Source organism: Rhinolophus sinicus, chromosome 1 (genome assembly GCF_057876585.1).
Source record: "Rhinolophus sinicus isolate RSI-liver-muscle chromosome 1, RSI-T2T, whole genome shotgun sequence".
Lineage (NCBI taxonomy): Eukaryota > Metazoa > Chordata > Mammalia > Chiroptera > Rhinolophidae > Rhinolophus > Rhinolophus sinicus.
In genome coordinates this window covers 59,612,259-59,636,203 of record NC_142501.1, presented here as the reverse complement: position 1 = coordinate 59,636,203, position 23,945 = coordinate 59,612,259, and the positions used below count along the sequence as shown (strand labels likewise).

Genomic DNA, 23,945 nt, shown 5'->3' with positions numbered 1-23,945 from the left:
TTTGTGACAGGAGGCATAAGATAGGTGCTTCTTAAATTTTACATTATGAGAAAAGCTTTAAATAGACTGCTTCAGAGTTCAGAAGTAAAAAAAAAAATGCATACTGTTTTCCCATATTTTAACTTCCTTTTCTTATGTAATTAAGGTAGTAAAAATTTGCCTTAGGACTAGCCTATGAGAGCACTATTCAGAAAACATTTAGTGTCTGTCTTTTGTTTTAATTGTTGAATTTACAAGTTTAAAAAATCAGTCTTTCTATTTATTATACATGTGTATTTATTTTTTCACTTTATTCAGTTGTAATTTATTTCCATAGAAACCCCACGTATGAAAAGTTGAATAGTTTGAGCAATAGTATTGTAGTAGGTTCACCTTTCAAAAAGTAACTTCTAATACTTTAATGGAAGTGGCTCTTAAAACAGTAGTTATTTGAAGGTTGCTTACAACTGCCTTGAAAGGCAGACTTGAGTTTACATCTAGAGTTTGTGCTTACAGAGTCGTGAACCTAAAGAGGAGTGCTTCTTCGAATATGTTACTTAGTCAAAACAGGGAAAAGTTGCTCAATTGCCAATGAGAGCTTCAAGTAATATTAAAATCTCACTGGAATTTCAGAATTATTTATTGTATCACAGAGAAATGTTTGATTTAGCAGGGCTCAGACACAAAAAGTATGAAAGGTACTTTCTGCTGATGGGATTTCTTTAGTGTTCTCCTGTTAGAAATTCTTTAGTTGGTACCAGAATTGGGGCTAGGGTAGGGGTAATAGTCCATATGGTTTTCACAGCTGTTTTTCTATATTTTCCAGACTAAAACTTGAACATAGCTGGCTGATTTATGAGTCACTTTGGATCAGTGTCTTAAAACAGCTACAGCCTGGCTTTTTGTTTTTCAGCTTTCCAGATTTCTGCTGAATTAGCAGCTCTGCAGGCCCCAGTGGGATTGATTAAGAAGCTGGGCTGGATTTGCATTTTAAAATTTGACTTGGAAGTCAGATTTCCAAATGCTAAAAGGAAGAAAATGATAGCTGGAACCAAATGTTGTAAATTAATTATTTTCATACATATTTCTTCTCTTGCTGATATTCAGGAAGAGAGACTTCTCTCCACCATGTAGAGTTTAAGTATTTGGCCAGCTGAGTTCTGGGTAAATAGTTAATACCTCCCTGCCTGACCACCTTTCCCTTTCATTAACCTCACTACCAGAAGTTTTTAAAACAGGTTTCTTGGGAAAGATGTTCGTTAATGGAACTCTAAAAATGAAGAATCTGCTTTCCCTACTGAATGTTATGGGTTTTAAGAAAACAGGGACGATTGTACAACTTGAATTTGTGTTTAATGGTCTAGCCATAAAAACAATATAAGAAAAATTTAGGAAAATGTGACATCCTTTAACTGGAAAGTAATCATTTCTGAAACATAAACTGTATTCAATCTAAATTTAGGTGCATTAAATTTTCATGGCTTTAAGTATTTGGCAGTAAAAGTCACGTAAGGGGTGACTTTTTTTTTCTCCCACATATATTGTGGTTTTAATGGTGGTACACAAAATTCAGGAATGGAAGTGTTGCAATAACTGAAATAGTTAAGGTTGCCAGCTCCTGCTTCTGAATCAGAAGTGAGTGGTCCTCAGCATGTGCACTGTTCTGTGAAGGCAGTTTCTCAATTTTTTAAAGGTCTTTTGTTGGAGATCTCATCCCATTACTGGTAGAAAAAAAGTTAAGCACTCGACCTCTTTTCTCACAGGATTGCTCTGTGAAATAATCCTTACAATGAAGTGAAGAGTGTGGTTTCAGTTTTTCTAATTAAAAAGAAAATCTCCAGTATTAAATGTAAATGCTATTTGGTTCTCCCTTTCCTTTTAAAACTTGAAACAATAGGGGATGCAGTTTTATGCTGGTTCAATGTTTAGTTAAGTGAGTCCAAGTGAGATTTTTTGTTGACTCAGGCTACCTCCCAGGTGAAGGACTCTTTTCCTTGGTTGTTTTTTAAACCCTGTGGGAAATGTGTGACTGTCTGTGGTGCTAAAAGCACACAGGTTTTGTTTGAATCCTAACGTGAGTTGTTGGGCTCACGGTTTCCTTGATGAACTCCAGATGGACCTGAGCTGGGTTTGTGAGGGAAAGTGTCTGGCTCCAGCGTGGTGAGCATGCACAGCAGTGGTTGTAATTGCAGGATTTTTATAGTTTAAAGACTGTGCCAGATTTTTTTCATGTTATAACTCTACCAGAACAAATCTACTCATGTCTGTTACTGTCTGGTAGGTCTTGAGGCAAACATGTTTCAAATAAAACCTTTGCAGATTTTTTTTTTATAGGTGAAATAGAGAGATCCAGGTTTATTCTCAAAACAAAAATTCAAAGGATGTATGATTTCTAATTGTTACCTAATGGATATGCACTAAGTAACACCGTCTCTCTGGATGTGATTTCTCTGCCTTTTTTTTTGGTGGAGGGGCTTGCTTATGCATACAACAAATGGTTCATGCTTTTCGCCAATCAAATGTGGTTATTTGAAACTTGGGTTACATAAAATCTTCATTTTTAAACACTGAAAGAATTAATTTAGTAAGAGATGGTTAACCTCTTTCAGTAGGAGAGCTTTAAGCCATACTGTTAGCCTGGTTTTCAGTAGCTGTTCAGCCATTTCATTTTCATTACACCATTTTGAAGGCACATATTCAGTATGTTGACAAATATAAGGACTATAACCAAATATTGGGCAGATTTTGTTTCATAGTTTGAATCTTAAATGCTGAAATGATGTTCTGAGGTAAATGCTGAGATTGTGTATGTATGTAGGAGTTTTGTTATGCCTTTTTTTTTTTTTTTTTTTTAAACAATATCCTATGGAAATTGTTGCTATGTTAGGTTGAGTCTTTGAGTAAGAAGCAGATTTATTTTAATGATTGAAAAGAAATCTGATCACAAGGGTCTATACACTCTGCTTAACTTTGGTAGGTACTTGATATGGCTTAAATTATACATTATATTACCAGATATTGAGATTTGGGGAATATAGGAAAGCATAGGGTTCTGTTGGTTTCTCTCTCTCTCTCTCTCTCTCTCTCTCTCTCTCTCTCTGTCTCACACACACACACACACAAAATGGCACTTTAAATAATTTGGTGCCTTAACCCTGAGAAACAAATGTGTGAAAAGCAATTTTTATTTTGTTTTACTATAATAAAGACACTGATGCTTAATTTTATGATAATAAAAAGGTTTCTGGAGAAGTTTTAGTCTCAGCAACCTGCCTAATTAGCCACTTTTCATAAGCCATGACTTCATCATATCAAGTTGGAAGTGAGGAGATGGTAGGGGATGGGGAAGGTGAAGCAAAACAGCCAGCTCACAAAAGATCTGTTCACCCTGTGCCAAAAAACATCTCCTAAAACATTTGTGGGTTTAAAGCATTTGAATCTGCCAGCCTCCTAAACTAATTTTGTCCTCAGAGTTTGTATTTTTGAGTTGGGCATTTTGGTTAACCATCTGGTTTTATGGACGGGATGGACCAATTATTTCTTATGTTGTCACTAGTGTTGATAGAGGTATTTCACAGATCCAGTCTGCCTTGTACATCAGTAAGTGCTATTAGTGATTTTTAAAAACTACTTATAATTTTATTTTTGTTTTCTCATAGGGACTTAAGTCACAACAGATTGTCTTTCATCAAGGCAAGTTCCCTGAGCCACCTTCAAAGCCTTCGAGAAGTGTGAGTCTTATTTTCTATTTGAGGTTTGAATAAAATATACTACCCAGGACACTACTTAATTGTAAAGAACATTTGGATAACAATAAGTTATTTAAAACTGTTAACTTGGGAGGTGTCTTCAAATAATTTTAAAAAGTTTTCACCTCCATGATTACAGATTACCTAATCAGCTTTTCTCCCCCCTCTTTTTTTTGGGCATTTTTAGGAAACTGAACAACAATGAATTGGAGACCATTCCAAATCTAGGACCAGTCTCAGCAAATGTTACACTTCTCTCCTTGTAAGTGAATGAACGTTAGCAGCATTTGGCATGTATGTTTGCAGGGATCTCGGGTAGCAGTTACCTATGGGCTAGAGTGAGGACCTTACAAGCTGAATACGAATACTTCCCTCAGCAGATAATGGAGAAGTGTTCTTCAAATTGGTTGACTTGTTTTCCAGCCCTCCTCTTTCTCACTCCTAATTTTGAAGTATTATTGTAACAACACACTTTTTACGCTTTGCTGTCTTTGCTGAACTGATCTCTGAGATTCAGAGAAGCCACCTTCATCCCATGGAGACATGTATTTGATTGTATTCTGTAGACTAGGACTTGAACTCAGGTATTACTTAATGGTTGGCATGGGAGCTGTGGATTAGATATTATTACATGGTTACTAGTGGAGAATGATTGCAGTTTTGTGAGGCGAAATGGGAGTTGTTCATAAGGCATTGGAGTATCCTCTTTTAAGTGCAGTGCCTGCAGTGGAAATCAGGGTTCAGAAACATCACGTTAAAATATGAGCTTTATACGGTTAAAGTTAAATATGTGATTGAAGTTAGAAATACCACTGCATGTTATTTTACAAAAGGAGTTTTCAAATAAAATTAACATTCTGTTAAATTTGCTGTATGTTTAGGGCAGATGACATGTTTATATTCATGCGCTGAAGATGTTTTGGAATAATTTTGACTTTTCAGCATTTAAAGGTAGCATTTAGAATGTGCATGGTTTAGTTTTTAAAATTAAGTAATTCACTACCCTAATCTTGACTAATTTAAATATATGTTTAACCCACTGAAGTTAAAAATGTTTTCCTCCTTCAAAAAACAAGAAAAAAACCACCATTGTTAGGCACTTCTGGGAAAGGTGTTGGGAGGGTCGAAATTATACAGTAAATTTCAGGAAAGCTGTTCAATTAATTAAAGTGATCACTACCCAATTGCTTACATCTGGTGATTTATAGAGGTTTGTTTTTATTCAGGGCCCAGGTCAGCTAAGTCACTGCTGCAGCCGCTGTGTCTCCTTTCCTCTGTTTGAGTAAGAACTAAGTGACATTTGATACTGATGTGGTTTTTCCAAAGATCAGAAACAGAAAGGAATGAAAGAAAAAGCAATTGGTATTTGACAAATAAACACTGAATTTAAAAAACATTTTTGTGCTAGCATTAATACCTGTTTTCTTTGCCTTTCACAATTGCTTAAAATTGTGGAGTCTAAATAAAGCACTGGTTTTGGTAACTTAAACATCTTTAGCTACTCTCGTTTGACCAGTGGGGCCTTTTGAAATCCCAGAGAATGCCACTTGCCCCTTCTGTCTTTGCCCTGTGTATTGGCAGGTTCTGTCAGCACGTTCAAGAGTCTTGAGGGGGTCATTGCATGCTTCATGGCGAAGAGGGTTTGAGTGGAGTTTCAGAACCTGGGTGGGGTGGGGAAAACAATCTCCTTGGCATGGTATCTAGAGGTAAAACCATAAGAACTTGTAAGGAAATTAGACAGTTCTGGTGGAAATAAATAACCTAGTGATTTCATGCTTTAAATCTATAATTTGTAATTAGAAGACTGAAATGAAATAAGGAAAGTTAGAAACTTTCTAAATTTGAACTCGTCTTCATATTCTTGTTTGTGTTTCACCTTAGTGAGTGCTGAATAATCTTCTTTGAATTTGAATAATCTCACTTTCTTTCCCCTTAATTTGCCGTAGTACGTCTAACCAGGGGTTGCTTTGTCCATCGATATAATGATAGATCCCATTTATTACATAGACCACATAGAATCTGTGAACAGTAACTTATATAGGTAGTTATTCAATATGGATCATGAAAAATTGTTTTCACACCTATGAAATATCTTGAAAATTTTATTTCTCTAGCTGTTTTCTGCAAATGTTTTGTTTTCTCCTGTAGGCGTCTTTGGATATTGCAATACACGATCATAGTTTCTAAAGCACTGTTAATTTCTGCCTTGTGTAGGGTGGAACATTTTCTTTTATATAGAAGCACTTGAAAATAAATAATCAGAGCTAGAAGTCAGTACGTATACATTTCTGAAATTTCAAAAAAATGGTTAAACCATATAACATGGCTCAGATTAGAAACTTGCTGTAGAACCACAATTAAATCCTATATGTTTCAAAGTAGTTCTTAGGCTTATTTAACTTTATTCTATCAAGTTTTTGTTGTTGTTATTGTTTTTTACAGTTTGTGGAACAAATCATTTGTCTGGGTAATTTGCTCAAGTTAAATAATTTTAAAATGTATTTTAAAAAAAGGAAAAATACAGTCTTGAGCTCCAACTGATTTCGTATCAGTATTCCATACTTTTGCTGCTCTGTCCAGTAACCCTCCAGCTGGAGGGCTGTATGCAGAGGAAGACTATGCCTGGTAAGACCTTCCTCTTCTCTCAGCTTCAGGGGCCAGGAGATGGTGTCCCATGTCCGGAGATGAATTTATTTAGTTCTGACAATGTCAAGGAAACCTGACAAAATGCCAGGTCTTGGGATGATGGTTGGATGATCATTGATGATCGTCCCCATTAACAAAGCTCATCTCTTAACATTTTTAGGGATTTTTCAGAATGTAAAAAAACCTGAATAGACTTGCTTTTCCTTGAACCCCACACAGCACTAGCTCAGAAGTCAACTGGTAAGCTAAGGGCAAGACATAGTTTGTGTTTTTGTTCATTATTCTCTCAATTTCCTAGTCATGGCAGGATGGTATATTTAGGAGAGGAAATGGAATAATCTTTGGAGGGAAAATATTTTGAAGCAAAACTGTTGGTCTGGCATAAGTGAGTTGTGTTTAGCATATATGATAGTTATAGTTTCCTGTGACGTGGCCTGAGCTGCTCAAGCAGTACACATTTTTGAAACCTGTGACCTGGATTAGGGTCTGGTTTGAATTCATGAGTTGCATGACATTATTTTTGAATAAAAGTGGCCTTAGTGGTCATTGGCTAGAGCTAGTTGAGTCTTAGTCTTGACATTGATGGTTTATACAGTATGGCCCAACATACAGACACTTGCCTGGTGTCGTAGAGCTAAAAGGTTTAGGTCAGTGAATCCGAGAGGCACCTAGAGCACTTGTTAAAAATGTAGATTTCCTGACGCTGTCCCTAGGGATTCTAAATTAATGGGTTTGGGTGGGGCCCAAGAACATTTGTTTTAATACATCTACCTTGCTGATTCTAATCAGAAATAGCATAAATATTTCTTGAATTACCAGTAAAGTTTCTCATAATCAAATAAACCTTTTCTCATTTCTTATCTCAAAGGTAGAACATTTCTCCTGAGTTCATAATATGTTATTTTTCCAGAGATGATGTTGGTATCCTTTCAGAGAAGTTGTTAGAAAAATCAATCACCTTCACAGGGAGGACCCCAGAAATGTGTGCTTGGCCAATGGCAATCCACTGAAGAGATTTTGAACAGAGTAGGGTGATCAGATTTGCTATTTGAAAGCGTTGCTCTGGCTTTAGTGTGGAGAATGGCTTGGAGATGGCGAGAGGGTGGTTGTGATGAGGAAACCACTGGAATAGGCCGGGAGAGGTGATGGCACTGTTCTTCTGCGGTGCAGCTCTGGTCACGTCAGTACAATAGGGACTAAAACCATAGCTCAAGTCAGATGGCTCAGAATTAATTGCTGGCTCTTCTCTTTGTGACCCCGGACAAGTTACCGTCTGTGTTTCCTCATCTATCAGTGTGAAGAATAATAATATTGCCCACCTCAGAAGGTTGTTATGAGGATCTGGAGAGAGAATACAGGTAAAACGAGCTGGCATATGCTCAGTGCTCAGGGAATATGAGCTGTGATCATGATGGGGATCATTCATGCAACTAAAAGTGATTGAATAAATAAACAGTGCCAGGCTCTGTTGTAAGTGCTGGGAACACAGCAGTGAACAAAGCCGACAAACTCCCTCTTACCAGGAAGCTTCCATTCTAGTGAGGGGTGAGAAAAAAATCAGTAAACCAATTTTAAAGGAAAACTTCAGGGATATATATATATATATATATATATATATATATATATATATAAATGCTCTGAAGGAAAAGGAAAAAGGACAAAGGGACAGAGAGCTCTGGCAGTTGCCCTTGAATGTGGTCAGGGAAGACTTCTTTCTGAGTATTTACCAAATCTTACTGGGTACTCTTTTAGGGCTGAGATTCAACAGTGAACAAAACAGGTAAAAATCTCTGCCCTCCTCGTGGTGACCCTCTCATGGAAGGAGAAAGACAAAAAGTAAAATAAATAAGAAATGATCAGAAGGTGAGAAGTGCTGGGGAGAAAAATAAAGTAGAAAGGAGGTATGCGAGAGTGATGGAAGAGGGGTTTACAGTTTTAGACAGGAATGCATAGAGGGCCTCGCTAAGAGGGCAACACTTGAATCAGGGCCTGATGGTGGGGGAGGGAGTCATGTTGGGGCATCCTGGTGGTGGCAGGGGGGTCATCTCCTTCACCCTCCCCTCCCTATCCAGACCATCTTGCCTGTATATCTAACTGTTACATGGTAATGAAATGATTTTGTTTTAATTTTCTCCTCTCCTATAATTTGAGGCCTCTGTGGCTGACTCTTGTTTTTCCCAGCACTTAATGCAGGTGTATGGCATGTAGTTGGTGCTTAATGAGTATATGAATTAAGGAATATTTATGGAACAGCCTCATAATTCTAAGCAGTTAGCATAATTCAAACAAATCTCCTCCTATAAACTTAGTCTATACCAGTGACTAAAAATTTACAGTGGAGACAAAGCATACGTATGTTTTACTTAATTTGTGTTCAACTCTGCATGCTTAGTAAAAAAAAAAAAAATAGTAAATTATAACAACAGCAATAATTATTAAAAGAAGGAAAAAAGAACAAGAGAAATAACTTAAGTAGTGTAAGGATTTAGCTTACCACTGTGGTCTGTGAGCACGTGCCCTGGAGTGTGTGTCAAATGAAAGTGTGTGGGAAATAAAAACCCACTTTCCCATTTCCCTTTCAAAGTGAATATCTCAGCCTACTGAGGATGACTTTGGTCTTCAGATTATTTAACCCTTGTGTCCAACACACATAGGAACTACTTTATCAGGTCCCTTTTCCAGCGAGATCTGATGTGATTTATGTGCTACAAAGAACAATCTGGGTGGTAGGGAGTAGGGAGTATGGGCAGTTTGTGTGGCATGAGCAACAGTCATTGTAGAATTCTGAGAAGGGTGGTAACTTTTCCTTTTTTCTTCAGTTTTGAAACTCCCACAAGTGTGGTCTGAATAGCTCTCCAATGACATTTGTCACACATCTCATTCCATGGTAGGACTCATAACTTAATTGAGCTCTCAACCCCCTCAGCACAGACTAGACCCAGTCTAGTCTCTGGCACTTGGGAGATGCTCATTAAGTATCTGAGTGGACGAGAGAGATCGTGGACCCTTGTGCAGGGAGACCTGAGCTGGGAATGGGGCACACAGGTTTTTGTCTTATCTCACACTAATGACCTGTCTGACCTCAGGCAGAGTTAATTAACTCTTCTTTGTTTGTCTGTAAAAACAATGTAAGATGTCTCCATCTATCTCATCTGGTTCTGGTGAAGGATCAAATGGCATGATGTACATGAAAGGGCTCTGAAAAGTGTGAGCAGCAGCAGCTGCTGGGTGTGGCGGAAGAGCAGAGACTTGAGGCAGTGGCCAGGGTGGATTCCTGGAGAGGAGGGTCGCTAGAGGAAGGCAGGATTGAGAAACAGCATCCTGGCAGCAGGAGATGAGGGAGAGAGAAAGAACTTCGCATTTGGGGTGACTTTTCAGGAAAACTTTTGTTCTCTTCAAGTAGTTCAGAAAAATTGGTGAGGATTCAATTATAATTAATAACTGAACAACATTTCCAGCCTGAGGGCTTGTGTACCGATAAGGCAGAATTTGAATTTGTCATGCCCAACAACCGCACCTACTATATGCCAAGCGCTCAGGAACAAAGAAAAATAGGACTTGGCCTTGCCCTCGAGGGGCTTTGAGTAGTGAGTAACGGGAAGACAGACAGTAATGAGATACTCCAAGTAGGGTGCTGCCCCAGATGATAGAGATATGCTTGGGTCTGTCCCATGCAGAGCAGAGCTGTAGTTTCAGTAATGTAGAGTGTGAGGGTGACAGGTCCAGAGGAGGTAGGAGACTTGGGTAAATTGGTAGGGTTGCCCTTAGGTGTTTTACAGGTTTGGGAGTCACTGAAGACTTTAAAGCAGGGGGATGAAATAACTGCATTTCAGTTAAGCACAGAATCTGCTTTTCTCCTTTTTTTCCAAGTCGTCATTAAACAGTGTTCATTTTCTAAATGAAGTTTCATAAAGACAAATAAATAATGTGACTTTGATACTTAACAGTTCTGACTTGCCAAATACCTGTCTGTTGTCCATCCGTCCTTGGAACTCTTCTGTGCTCTGAGCCCTGCTGTGTTAGGGCCACATCTCTTTCCCACAAAGGGACATTGGCCATGGGGTGGGAGACGTTTGAATATTGCCTTCTGGATGATGAAAAGAGTAGATGTGAACTAGTGGTTAGAAATCTCATCGACAATGTTCTAGATACTGAACCCAGCACCATATTAAGTGGGAGTTTTATCCATGGGCATGCATTTCTCATTACATTCCAAAAATCAGACTAATAAAATCAGTTTGGGAGACAGTGATTTAAGAGACTATTGCTTGGTTGCATTGCACAGGGTTTATTTAAATAATTCATCAAACTCAATTTATGACTTTTAAAACTTTGATATTTTAATAGTTCACAACTCAAAGATGCATGTAAAGAAAGCAAGCATTATGCAGGTTCTCAGGTGATGTAAGTGATTTTGTCACTATGCAGCAAAGCTCAGAGATTTTAGTGTTAGTTGTTTGTTTTTTTTAACCAAAACTTATGCGTCAGTATGTTCATTGAAGAAGTTGGGAAGCAGTTTTAATCAAAATTAGAACTTAATTTTCTGGGAATCATGGAGCTTTGTTCTGATCAAGTGGACATAAACCATATCCCATCTTTACCTGTATCTGGGTATAAATGAACCCTGGAATTTGGTCACTGAAAATGTTATCCCCAGGTGTGTGCTCTGCTGATATAGATGAATGGACTGTGTCTTCATATGTAAAGGATGTTGCCTTAGGGGGCTACAACCTTCACCAGTGCGAACAAACCAGACATTACTGTGTTTAATGGAAGTAAGATCATGAAGCTCAAGTCCTACAAAATAAACACATAAGCATCTTACTATGAGAGGTTGGATTTTATTGGATTTTAAAATGTTTATATGTGATTTGCACATAAAAGAGAGTTTACTGTACATAGAGCTGTGTTTATGGCAAATGCTCTCTAAGTGTATCTTCACAGTGTCTTGGAAACCAGTCCCCACAATACAAATTTGCAAGGTTTGTGAATGTTCAATGTAGAATGGCTGTATTTGAAACATAAATTCGTGATTGTGTTCTGGCTCTTTAAACCCTCCAGGAGTTTCCCATTGCTCTTAGATCTAGAGAAAAATCCTTCTGAAAACATAGAATGCTTTGCATGATCTGAATCTCCTTTGCCCATTGAGCCTCCTCTAGACTCATTGCTCAGTTCTAGGAACATGCCAGCTTGTTCCTGCCTCAGGGCCCATTACACATGCTTTTCCTTCTTCCTAGGATGCTCACCTGCCCCCAACTCTCATTAAGTCAGACTTGGGTTTCCCTTATGTATTTTCATGTCTCCTTTATTTACAATGTCCACTATTCTTCAATGTCCATTTTCCCCACCAGAATGAAACCTCCTAAACGCTGAGGTTGTGCCTGTTGTCATCTCCACTGTAACCCTGGCATTAGTGCAGAACCTGGCATAATGGTAGACGCTCAGTACGTGTTTGTTAGATGAGTGACCAAACGGATACCCCTGTTCAAATGGACATACATAGCTAATTGTAGAGGAAACTGCTTAGTTCACCCGTCTGTCCCTGCCTCTTGATTCACACTTACAATTTTCATGAATGAAAGTTGGGTTTTCCAAAGTGATAACTTTTTTAGATTTGAAATAGTAACTCTGGGCAACTTTCTTCAGTCTTGGAGCCGATAAAATTGAACCCCAGTTCCTTGAACTTGACCTTCCAGTGTAGTGTGCCCCCAAAACTCCTGTATTACCAATGTTTGCCCTGAACCTACACCATTTTCTCATCCCTTCCCTCAACTTCATGCTAGCCATTTTGATTGCTGCTTTGAAGTATCAAGTGCAGCTTCTTTCAGAGACTTCTCTAAGCTGAATGAGGCTTGTGCTGCCAAGGCAGACAAAACAATAAAGCTACTCGTATAGCTAGTTGCTTTTCGTGACTGGGGTGGCAAGACTCAGCATGTGTGTCTATCCTGGACTAGTTACTTTTCCTCCTTCTCTGCTTTATTTCAGTATCTCTCAGGGCTCTAGTTGGGTAGAGAGACCAAAACAATGAAGCAGGGCTCTAACCAGTACCACTCTTTCTTTGCCTGCAAGTTGCTTAAGTACTACATTCAAAACATGAAAGGGAAGGCAGTTATACATATAAGCACCTCCTTTCTAGCACTTCAAATCACCTGCCTGGCTGTCTCCCTCCCTCTCCATGAAACTTGAGCCAGTAGATACAGTAAGTAGTCTCTAGAGTGAGGTTGAAAACAAAATGAAATACTAAGGTAACGTTCAAGCTGTAAGTACCATGCAGCATAGGATCAACCAGGTAGACCTTCTTGGATTGTCGATTTTACTAGGCATGAGCAGTTTTAAATATTTTTATAACAAAGCGAACATGGAGTAGAATCAAGTGAGCATAGTTCTTTAGAAAAAAATAAGATGTTTTTTGAACTTAACCATGTAACCCTGCACAAGGTATTGGCCTAGGAATAAAGCGCAGTATTCTTTAAAGATAGATGTTTACAGAATCAGGTAAGTAATTAGTGGGATAAATCCCTCTATCTCTTTATTTTCCTGTCTTTTTTCCTTTCACTTCGTCACCACCATCCCCATTTAAGTATCAAGACTAAGGTCAGGGGAATTAGAAACAGTTTGCTATGTTATATAACTGGTCGTAACTCATGTTTTTGTTAGCTTTGAGCAGCTACACGCAATTCTGGTAAGTCTGAATTGGAAGGGACATTTCTCCCTGTGGAGAAATCTCTGAAACAGAGGTTATCCAACCTCCCCTAGAGCACTTCCAGAGACGAAAGCTCACTTCATGGAGAGGAGCCTTTCCGCTGTGAATAGTTCTACCAGCTAGGATTTTTCATTTGTGAAGTTGAGCTCTGCCCCTCTGTGGCTTCTTCTACCTGTTGTCCTAGTTCTGTTATGTGCTGGAGAGAACAACTTCCTTTTATTTTCCGTATTCTAATACAAGACTTAAACTATGAGGTTCTCTTAAAGGCTTCTCTTCCCCTGGCTCCGATTCCGGCTCCCATTTCCTGTGTGACACAGGGCGTAAGCCAGTGCTTTCAGCAGCACTCTGTGACGTTGGGAATGCGCTGTATTGGTGCTGTCCACTGTGCTAGCCACTAGGCACGTGGATATTGACTACTTGAAATGTGGCTAGTGTTACTAAGGAATTGAATCTTTGATTTTACTTACATAGCCACCTGTGGCCAGTAGCTGTTGCACTGGATGGTGCAGGTCTAGACTCTTAACAGTCCTCACACACCTCGTCCAGCATGACAGCGTCAAGGATGGTGCCCAGAACAGGCTATTTGAGCGGTGATGCAATACAGAATATGGTTGGACTGTCTCTTTGACCCGAATAGTGGACATTAATGAAGCTGAAGATTATATTGGCATCTTAAGGACCATGTTCTATTGGCTCATGTTGAGTGTGGTCAGCTGAGACCCAGAAGTCTGTTGTTTTCATAAGAATTGCTTTCCCATAGGCCTTTTGAAGTGATTGATTAAAAATTCAATACACTGTCTTATCCCAGTTTAATTTCTCTGGTTGCTTTTAAACCATTATTTCAGTACATCAAGAGGCTTTCGGTCATGATTCCTTATTAGATGAATTATACTTGTAGTTCTGCAGCATTAGCACTTGACTGTTCACACCTCTGTCCCTGTTCATGCAGATGATGACAGCACCGGGCCACAGCCAGACCCAGCAGGAGCCACTAGCGGTTTCCCATGCCCGGCTGGGAAGGAAGACAGGGATGATGGGAACTTACTTGCCTACATGATAATTGTCACCACATTCTCCATGTCTTACATGGACCAGTTATACTCTTGGTGAAATTAAGACCTTCTGTGTCTGTGATGGTCCTAGCCCATTGGTCTGTGAACAGTATCAGAAAATGAAATGACGTTAGCATGCGATGTTCATACAGAATTAATTCTCTGTATGGTAACTGTTTATTAATTCACAGTTCAGAAGACTGATGCCATGTTTTCTGGTCCATACTGTAAACCAAAATTAATTTTAGACTATACTAAAGAATAAAAGGCATTTACTTGAGCAAAAAGGAGCTGCAGCCCAGGGAGACACAGATTCAGGTAGCAACTTAAATAATGTTCCACCAAGAGGCCGTCTTTTGTAGCCAAAGTTCCCACCCAGGTTCTCAGTGAGCTCCATTTTATGGAAGTGAGGTATGCAAATTGTGCGGTTCTGATTGGATTGGGCAGGTCTCAGTCTGTTGGTAGAAAGAGGAAACCAGGGCTCTCCTTCGGTGGTTGACTCAGGTGGCGTAAATAAGGACATAGTATAGGAAGCTGAGAGTTCAGTCTGAGGTTCTTTTGGGTATACAGAGTACTTGAGGGGCTCTGTCAGCAAATGGCCCCTAGACTCTTACTATTTATAAAATTTGAGCTATCTCAGCAGATGAATTCCTTCTCAGGGTTCACATCAAATGAATCTTCCCAGGGTCCATAGTACTATCACCTTAAGTTAAAATTCTTTCTATAGACTAATTTTTTTTGTTAATATATCTTATAGAAATCTAAGTTGGATGATTTTTAAGTGAAAATTACAGTAACATTTTTGAGGGAAGGTCTTGCGGTTTATTTTCGGTTTTGGAGAAAAGCTGGTTTCATTCATTGATTTCATTTCTATAGAAGACTTCCTATTAAGCATGCTGGACTGAATGCATTCATTTCACTCTGCACTTCCCTAAAATCCTCTTAAAATGAAAGTAAAGGACTGCACATTGGCGGGAACAAAGAGAGACTAGGAGAAGAGACAATTCCAATGAAAGACACCATTAAAATTTTGCAAGCAAACTGACAAATTGTGACTGACCTAAAAGAAACTGGAGTGGTTCCCCAAAAGAAGCAGACTTCTTTTTGCTACAGAACCTCAGAATAGTTCAGGAATTCAAATCCTGTAAATGTAAGGGTGCCAGGTAAGACTAAACATGGATTGGTTAAAACTCTTGTAAAAAGCAGTCAGACCTCCATGTTCCTCCTCCAAAACGCAAAGCCCGGTGATTGCCCCTCCCCTGCCACAGGCAGAGGACTGGAAGTTTACTCTTTGGACAATTGAAACCAAATCTCTAGAATTTGGATCACAGGCCCAGCGGGGCAAGGGTTGGGGATTGAGTGCAGCATATTCTGCAATCAGGGAAATTAAGTCAAATCTGAGTGCTGAGAATGACACCCCTCCTCCCCTCAGCTTATTTTCCTGTTAGCCTTCCCAGACACTAGACTGGAGATTGGAGGATTGGAGTGATAAGATGTGGAGATCCCGTCCTGAAATAGATCCCTGCTCAGCCACCTGTGATGAGACTCACCAGTCACCAGTCCATTCCCCACACAGCCCTCCGTAAGCTTTCTAGTGCTGCTTTTTATTAAATATGGGTGGACAGCCAATGATCAGACTTTTGAAGACATTCAAAAGGTAATAGAAGTGTTGGAAGAAAGTGGGGAAACTGCCTCAAGATGAAGCAAAAGACAAAGGGATGGAAAACAGGAGAGGAAAAAATGAGAAAATAGGAAGATCAAGTGGGAAGTCTAACACCTTGTATCTAATTGGCATTCCACAAGGAGACATCTGTGGAAATAGAAGGGAGGAAATTCCCAAAGATGGGGAATAAAATTTCCCAGCACTGAGAAACACATTTCTAGGTTGAAAGGCCCTGCTGAGTGCCAGCTAATTGGGGGGAAATATATACTGTGTTTCCCCGAAAATAAGTCCTAGTTGGACCATCAGCTCTAATGCGTCTTTTGGAGCAAAAAATAATATGAGACCTGGTATTATACTGTATTATATTACATTATATTATACCGGTCTTATTTTACTATAAGTATAATAAGTATAGTATGCTATAATATTTTATTTACTGTAAAATAAGACCGGGTCTTGTATTAAGTTTTGCTCCAAAAGATGCATTAGAGCTGATGGTCCGGCTAGGTCTTTTTTTCCAGGAAACACAGTGATTTTTTATATATATATATATATATATATATATATATATATATACACACACACACACACACACACACACACACACACATGTATATGTATGTGTATATATATATATACTTATATATATGTATATGTGTATATATGTATATATGTGACATACATATATATATATATATGTATTACTCTGCAGAGAATACCAGGGGTAAAGAGAAGCTCTGAGAGGAGGAAAAAAGTAAAACACAAAGCTGGTAAGCTGTAAGGATTGATAGTGGTTCTCCAGGTCTGCTCCTAGGAGCATCAGCATTACTTGGAAAGCTGGTAGAAATGCAGATTCCCAGGCCCCATCCAGACCTACAGAAAGAGAAACCCTGAGGGTAGGGATCAACAGTATGTGCTTCAAGAAGCCCCTTAATTCTGATGCCTGCTGAAGTTGGGAAAACAACTGGGGTAGAGAATCAGAATGGCCTCTGGCTCCTCAAACTTACATCTGTGAGTGTCATGATACAGCAAAACAGTGTCTTCAAATCCTAAAGGAAAGTTATTTCTAATCTAAACTCTGTACACACCCAAACTGTCAATCCTATAAAGACATTTCCAAACATAAAAAAAAAAAAGAAAAAGAAAAACCTCTACTTAGGATTTCTTGGAAAGCTTATAGAGGATATGCCCCAGGGAAATGAGGGAGTAAACCAAAGAAGAGGAACTGGGCAGCCAGGTAGTGGGACTCCAACAGAGGAAAGAGGTGAAATGTCCCCAGAGTGAGGTCAGGTTCTCTAAGAGGCTGCGATTTTTACATGGTTGTGTGAAGCCTCTCTGTAGCAAGTGTGGTCCTTTGCAGTGTTTGTCAGTGTTTGTCGTCCAGATCCAGAGTCACACTTTCTTAGGGTTGGAAGAGATCATTCTATTTTCTCTTCTTGACATGTGAGGAAAATCAATGTTCACAAAGTGTAGTAAATCAAAACAGAACCAGGAACAGAATCAACATCTTGCTGGGGAACTGCAGTTGCAATTGCTGCTTCAGAGAGATCCCACTTGAAAAAAAAAAAAAGAGAGGTCCTACATTTAACAGGTTCGTTAGTGTATGGAGTACCGAGGAAGAAGAAGAATCACAGTTTTATGTTTACTTTTTCTGGCTTGCATGATCATGTTTTCTGATGTACATGTGCCTCTTGAACTACAATTGAGATAAATCCTCACAAGCCAATCTAAAGTTTGATTTAGAGTTTCTGGACTAATGACTGTTTAGTCACTTCAGGGTCTTGAACCCATTCATTTAATCCTAATTTCTGAGGAACCGAAAATGAATTAGAAGTTATTTCCATTCACAAGTAAATCACAAGCTAATGGGAAGACTCAAACTCACAGCTTAACTGGTCTGGCTTGTGAACATGGCCAAGGAAACCCTCTGCCTCAAAAGAGAGAGAGAGAGACAGAGAATTTTTAAATTTCACTAGAGTTAATTTATTTTGTACATAACTAAATTTTTTTAGATTAAAATAATCGTTCTGTAAGTATCTTTAGCATCGTAAATTAAGGGACTTCCTCTTAGATTTCTGTTGACATAAAGGACTAAATTGAATTTACGCTTGGGGATCCAAAAGGATTGTTTGGTATGTGGTGTGAATGGGTTTCTGATTCATTTCTTCTTTCGTTTTTAACGTGCGTGTTATAATTGGCTTATAAATAGGGCCCTGATTATTGTAGGACCTTTGTATTAACACTTCGCGGCCATCGTTAGCATGTCCATGACCCGAAAGATAATTATATTTTATGTTGACCTGGCTTTTAGCTGAAAGAACTGACTCTTTCCTCGTTAGAGTGGCTCATTTGCTGCTTGGTATCATTAATTCTTAATCAAGAATCTTTTCTCCTTGCAATAGTTGCCTCGATTGGCTTTATTCTTTGATGCCACAGTACCAGTGGACCAGTCTAAACATGTGTCCTTTTAATGAAACTTCTTAATTATCTTTTTAGAAAAAAGATGAGCGGAGACAGGTTATTTTTATCTGCATGGGAGAGGTTCTTTGCTTGCCAAGTCTCTCTGTTAAAAGAAGCCTAACATGGTGGAGTTAGTTAATATATTCCAGCCAAGATAGTTTTCAAGGAAGCTTTTTTGGGTGTGGGTTGGGGAAGAGGGTTGTTGTTAGAAATACAAGTGACCTTTAATGTGTTTGCAAAATGTAGTGCTTTCTTTAACAACTTGTAATTCCTTTATAAATGGTGCTAAACTGATTGCTTACAAGCTATATATAGAAATCAGTATTTCTTTGGGGCCAGGCGGGCTCTTCGAGTCAATACAGCTAATATGCTTGCTCTGTGGTTGTATGGAATGACCATGGCTTCAGCAATTTGTCAGCTGCAATAACTGAATTGGACTTAAGGGATGTGGTTAGAGTAATGGATTCTAAGAAAAGAGGGTATTGCAACATATAAAAAAATGGTTTCCAATTAAATTTCACTGCACACACCCTCTCTCAAAGGAATATGTCACATGCCAATACCTTCTCTAAATAGCTAAGATTGCACATCTTCACACATCACAATTACAACGTTTTAAGCTGCCTGTTATCTTGTGCAATAGGTGGGAGACCTATTGAAACTATTGACGGATAGTTCTTATCCATCAAGAAACTATAGTTTAATTAGTTCAGGAATTCCAGTGTGAAAAACCTGATATTCTAGTTCCTTGCCAACAAAGAATATTTCACTCTGTGACTCTCCTTTCAGACTCTGCAAATAAACTAACACCATATATATCCATTTAAGAGTGCATGAAGTTCTTTTGAAACTTAGGCTTTCGGGAGATCACAGTGAGTCAAAAAGTAGAACCAATCATCGTCATACCAAGTGGTCATATCACTAACCTCATAAGTTATATTTTACTGTTATTAATCTAGTCTGGGTTTACATTTAGTGCAGGTGTTCAGAGTATTAGAACAAACAAGCACATTTCTTATATATGAGAATAATACATTTGTCCATTTCCCTAGTCATGACAGGCACAATCAAATGCCAGTACTGGGCTACTCTGGTCAGTAGCATCTCGCTCCCGAGCAAGAAGGGACAGTAGTCTGTTCTCCGCGCTTTAAAGGGCCTTCCATATCAGCAATACAAAACACAGCGGTAACAGATAGAAGAAATGGGGACTCCAGTAGTGCTGAACTGGATCCCTGTAGCCAGAGACCACAGAGCTTCAAGCACAAGCTTGTATGTCAGGGGAGGATAAAAACACAGCCTGTGCCCTGGGAAACCAGAGCAAGACTGGTGCTTCACCCCCAAAGTGGGCGTCTAGGCAGACAGTCACTGTTATCCCAACATGCCATCGTCTGTCCTCTGCATCTCTTAGGTGGTACTCGTGGACCTGGGCTTGCCTGCCCCCCACCCACTCTTTGTACTCACTGCTGCCGAAGCAGCCTTTCTAAAATGCGTATCTGATATTGTCGCCCCACCATGTGAAATCCTCCATCCCCCTCCCTCTACTTGATCTTCAGATAGGGGCCAAATGCCAAACATGGCTTATAGGGTACCACTTAGCCTACTCTGATCTCTTCCCAGCACCTCACTCTTGAACTTCATCTTTCTACAGTCTCCACTCGGGAACTCTGAGCCATCAAGGCTTTCTTTCATTTCCTCAAAGGGAAGAAGCCTTGCCTTGCTCTCACTTGCTTCTGCTTGGAATGGTAGCCACCTCCTTGCCGTGGGAAGTTCTGCTGACTGCTCACACCCCTCCCACTGCGTTTTAGGAGGCTGTCCTTTCTTCTTCCTCTGTACTCTTTCCACATCATAGCACTTATCGTTCCCGTGACTGTTCCCATTTGCCTGCTTGTGCTCCTCACTGGCATTTGAGCTCTGTGAAGTCAGGGACTATATCTTCTTCATTATTTGATCTTCAGCACTCAGAGCAAGTATCATTGTACGAAATGGTAAGTCATTTTTGCCTCTGCATTTTAAAGGTATTTGGCAAAGTGGGCAGGAAGGTGAAATTAGCAACAAAGTGAAGCCATTATTGTTGGGCCTGAGAAGCCAAGGCTGAACTACCTGGGACTCCTGTTTTCCCTGTGGCCTCTGAGAAGCCTGAGGGAACCCTCTGCATTCCAACCCCCCAAGCCCCCAGGTCTGTGTTTGTCCACAAGGGACCGATTATATTTGACCTCAGCAATGATTTAACCATGGAACACCTTGTACTATCAACAAACATGGATGACCAAAATATCTGTGGTCCTTAAGCTGGGTTTGCACAGGGCTGAAAAGCCTTCCAATATTTATAGCACCATAGGGTGATTTTTGAACAATGCAAAGATGGCATTTTCACATTAAGTCATGGAAAAAGGTATTCACACAGTTTGTTTTGTTTTTTGTTAAAGCATTGCACATTCCCTGCCAAGAATATTAACTGCAGTGCTTTTCACGTGTTCATCAATGTTGGCATTTATCCATATTTGGAGAAAAATTAAAGCTGGAGTTGAATTGAATCTTTGTCTCCTAGAAGTGGCTATTTGTGACCTACTCTATTATAAAATGTGTTTATTTTGAGGGCTTTAGGTGATTAAAAAGAGTTTTTACTCTAGTTTTTTTTTTTTTTACTGTGGTCGTCTCCTTTTTTAAACCCTTTCATGATATAAAGCATATTTTGTTTTTTGTTTCTGTTTTAAACTGGTACATATCTGATGGTCGTTTGCCAGTTAAGTCAGAGAGCTAATATGAAACTGGTATTTGGATTTAATTCAGTTCCATTAGGACAGAGTTAAAATTTTGTGATACAGGGACTGTTATCCCGGCAGTTATAAGAGATTTTTGTGCTGGGAAGCAGTGCTGACAAAGAGAGCAGTGTGCAGGCTCCGTCTGTAACTGAGCACTTTCACACTGCCATTTAGGAGGTGTGCAGTTCAGGAAATTGCTGGCTTTGGCTGGAGCATACTTTAACTGCAAGGAAAATTTTATTCGTCACTCAAGTAATTGGCAGTTTTAATACCTTGTTCATAATTACCTTATAAACAAACGAATATATAAACCAAAGATTGTAAGGCCTGTTATCTAACTCGTTGCCTTATTTGACCAACGTGATAGACACCTGTGGGTCTCCCACTCCCTCCCACAAAAAACCAATTTGCTCCATTTATTGCAGAAATCTAAAGCGGAGCATTTTCTTCTTGTTGTTGTTAAATAGAAGTGTAGCTGAATCAGCCCCAGACAGCCTGGGGGCCAAAACCAGATGCAGAGTTTAATGGGAGGTACTGGCTAGAACAGGGGAGGGAGATGGAGAGAGGGAGGCACTTGGGCACTTCAGGGTTATCCCACTGTTTGTGGGAGGACATCCTGGTAATGCAAACATTTGGGTTATGTATTTAAGAGAACATTTTTGTCCCCTAAAGCGTGGTTTTGTTTAACCCACACACCCTGACCCTAAGGCCCTGCGGCCCTGTGGCTTGTCTCTTGCACTGAATTCATCTCCGGGACCTAGAAATTGACTAATTGTCTCACTTGCATTACCCTGTACCTCACAACTAGATCAAGGAGTTTATACACTGGCAAATCCAGATGTGGGAAATGGTCAAAATCAGAGGTCATGGCTGACTTGACTCTAAACAAAGTTCGTAAGACTTTATGGGAATCTGAGGGGCTTGATATTTGTGACTTGTGCATGGGACTGCTAAAACATTTTTATTTTTCCACCTTACTATTATCACAGAGTTCAGCTCTTACCATAGACATCACCTTCTTACCTTGTATAGGATTACTTTAAAAGGTGGGGTTAGAGTCTCTGATGACTTGGATCAAAAGATCATTCATTCCCCCACAGCCCTTAAAAGTAACATATAGAGGATTTTAACAATAGTTTGAGGAGTGTCATTAGTTGTTAAATTGAAAACTTACATCCCATTTTCTCCCCTTACTGTTCTTTCTTGGGGAAGCACCTGACATATGCACATATTCAGGAATTCTTCTGCTCTGATGGATGCCATACCCCGGGGTGGGGGCCCACTTTCCTACCTAGGGTGCAAACACAGATGGGGGGGGCATTTCCAGGGCATCCCTACTGTTGGTGTGATGATGGCAGTGAGCCAGAGTACAACATCTTTGCAAGGATGGGAAGTAGCAGGACTTTATGGAATTGTATCTCCACATAACTTAGTTGTCAAAATATCTTTGAAACTATTCTATGAAACAAGCTTTGGGACTCAGGGATTGCTTTGGGACCAATAAGGACTTAAATCTGTGAGGTGCTTGGGGAATGCTTGGACTCATTAGATTAAAAGCTCTCGTCTCCTAACTTTAAAATTAGCTACACTATCGGTATCAGAGAAATGTTATTACGATTAAGTGGCAAATATATGAAAAATGCTTAGCACAGGGCTTGGTGTCTAATATGTCTTCAATATGATTAGATTCCATACACATTTCAAGATAGAGGGGTCGAGACATATCCCTGCATGGAAGGAGCTCAGAGTATGATAGAGAAGACCCCAGGATAAGGGCTGTATCAGAACGCAACACAGGATTTTGTGAAAATATGTAAGAGTTGCACCTAACTCAGGAACCTTCTGGGACAGTGAGAGGCCTGTGAGTTATAATAATGCGAAAGAGCTTAATAAACTCAGAACACCGTAGAAATAGTCATTGGTAAGAAAGATACACATATGGGATATGTTGTCTAAGTTTTCTCGTTAAGTGAAGGTTAACTCCAGACTATGTATAGAAATGACAGCATGTGACTTGTATTACGTACAGAGTTCTGCTTAGAGCCTTCAGATTGTTTCATCGTTCCTTGGGTTGGTGGTAAAGAGAAGACTTTTTTGTATGTAGACTGTTACCTTCCCAGCCTTTCTACCTTGATATGTTATTTTCACCTGCCAAATGATTGTCTAAAAACACAAAGTTACCTGGTCTAATAAAAAAGACAATTAACATGGATTGCACGTCACTTTAATTACCGTTTTTTAGCAAGATGGTCATGTAATGCTGACTTTTAGGAGCTGTTGTATTGATGACCTCTTAAGAGCTTTGCCATGACCTCTTTTTTTTTTTTTTTTACCTTCTTTTTATTTGCGGTCTAGTGTAATGCTGACCAACAGAACTTTCCACAGTTAGAAATGTTCTGTATGTGCACTGTCCCGTTTGACAGCCACCAGGCACATGTGGCTATTGAGAACTCAAAATGTGGCTACTGTGACTAAGGAACTGAATTTTAACATTTAATTTTAATTAAACTTAAAGAGCCTCGTGTGGCTACCACATTGGACATTATGGTCTGGTGTTCAATGTCAGGAATTTTTAATCTCATTCTTCCCAGGGAGTACTTAGACCGGAGTGCTCTTATGTATAATACTTTTATGGTATTCACAGCCCTGAAGCTTATCCACTGGTTTTGAAGACTATGACAGTACACTGAAACTTGATGTTTCTTGAAGAAAAAGAGATCTCTCTCTAGCATGGCTTTAAAAAAGCCCCAGTCTGATGAGTATTTTTAGTTCATTGGCACCTGAAGTGTGGGTAGTTTCTAAGAGGAGAATGACAAATAAATTAGGAGTCAAGAAGAAGGAAGAGGGAACTCACACAGCAGTGCTTGGAATGCCCGTGTCACACTAGGCATTTCACACACGTTTTAATAAAAAGGATAAGGAAGGACTATT

At 39.4% G+C, this 23,945-nt stretch overlaps 1 protein-coding gene across 1 annotated transcript in view; it reads left to right on the top strand.

The window, feature by feature from the left end:
* LRIG3 (leucine rich repeats and immunoglobulin like domains 3) overlaps positions 1-23,945 on the top strand; it is a 44,957-nt gene that overhangs the window by 2,624 nt on the left and 18,388 nt on the right. The window contains exons 2-3 of the mRNA XM_019742463.3: positions 3,639-3,710; positions 3,916-3,990. Coding sequence (XP_019598022.3) covers positions 3,639-3,710; positions 3,916-3,990 — 147 coding nt within the window. The remainder of the gene's footprint in view (positions 1-3,638; positions 3,711-3,915; positions 3,991-23,945) is intronic.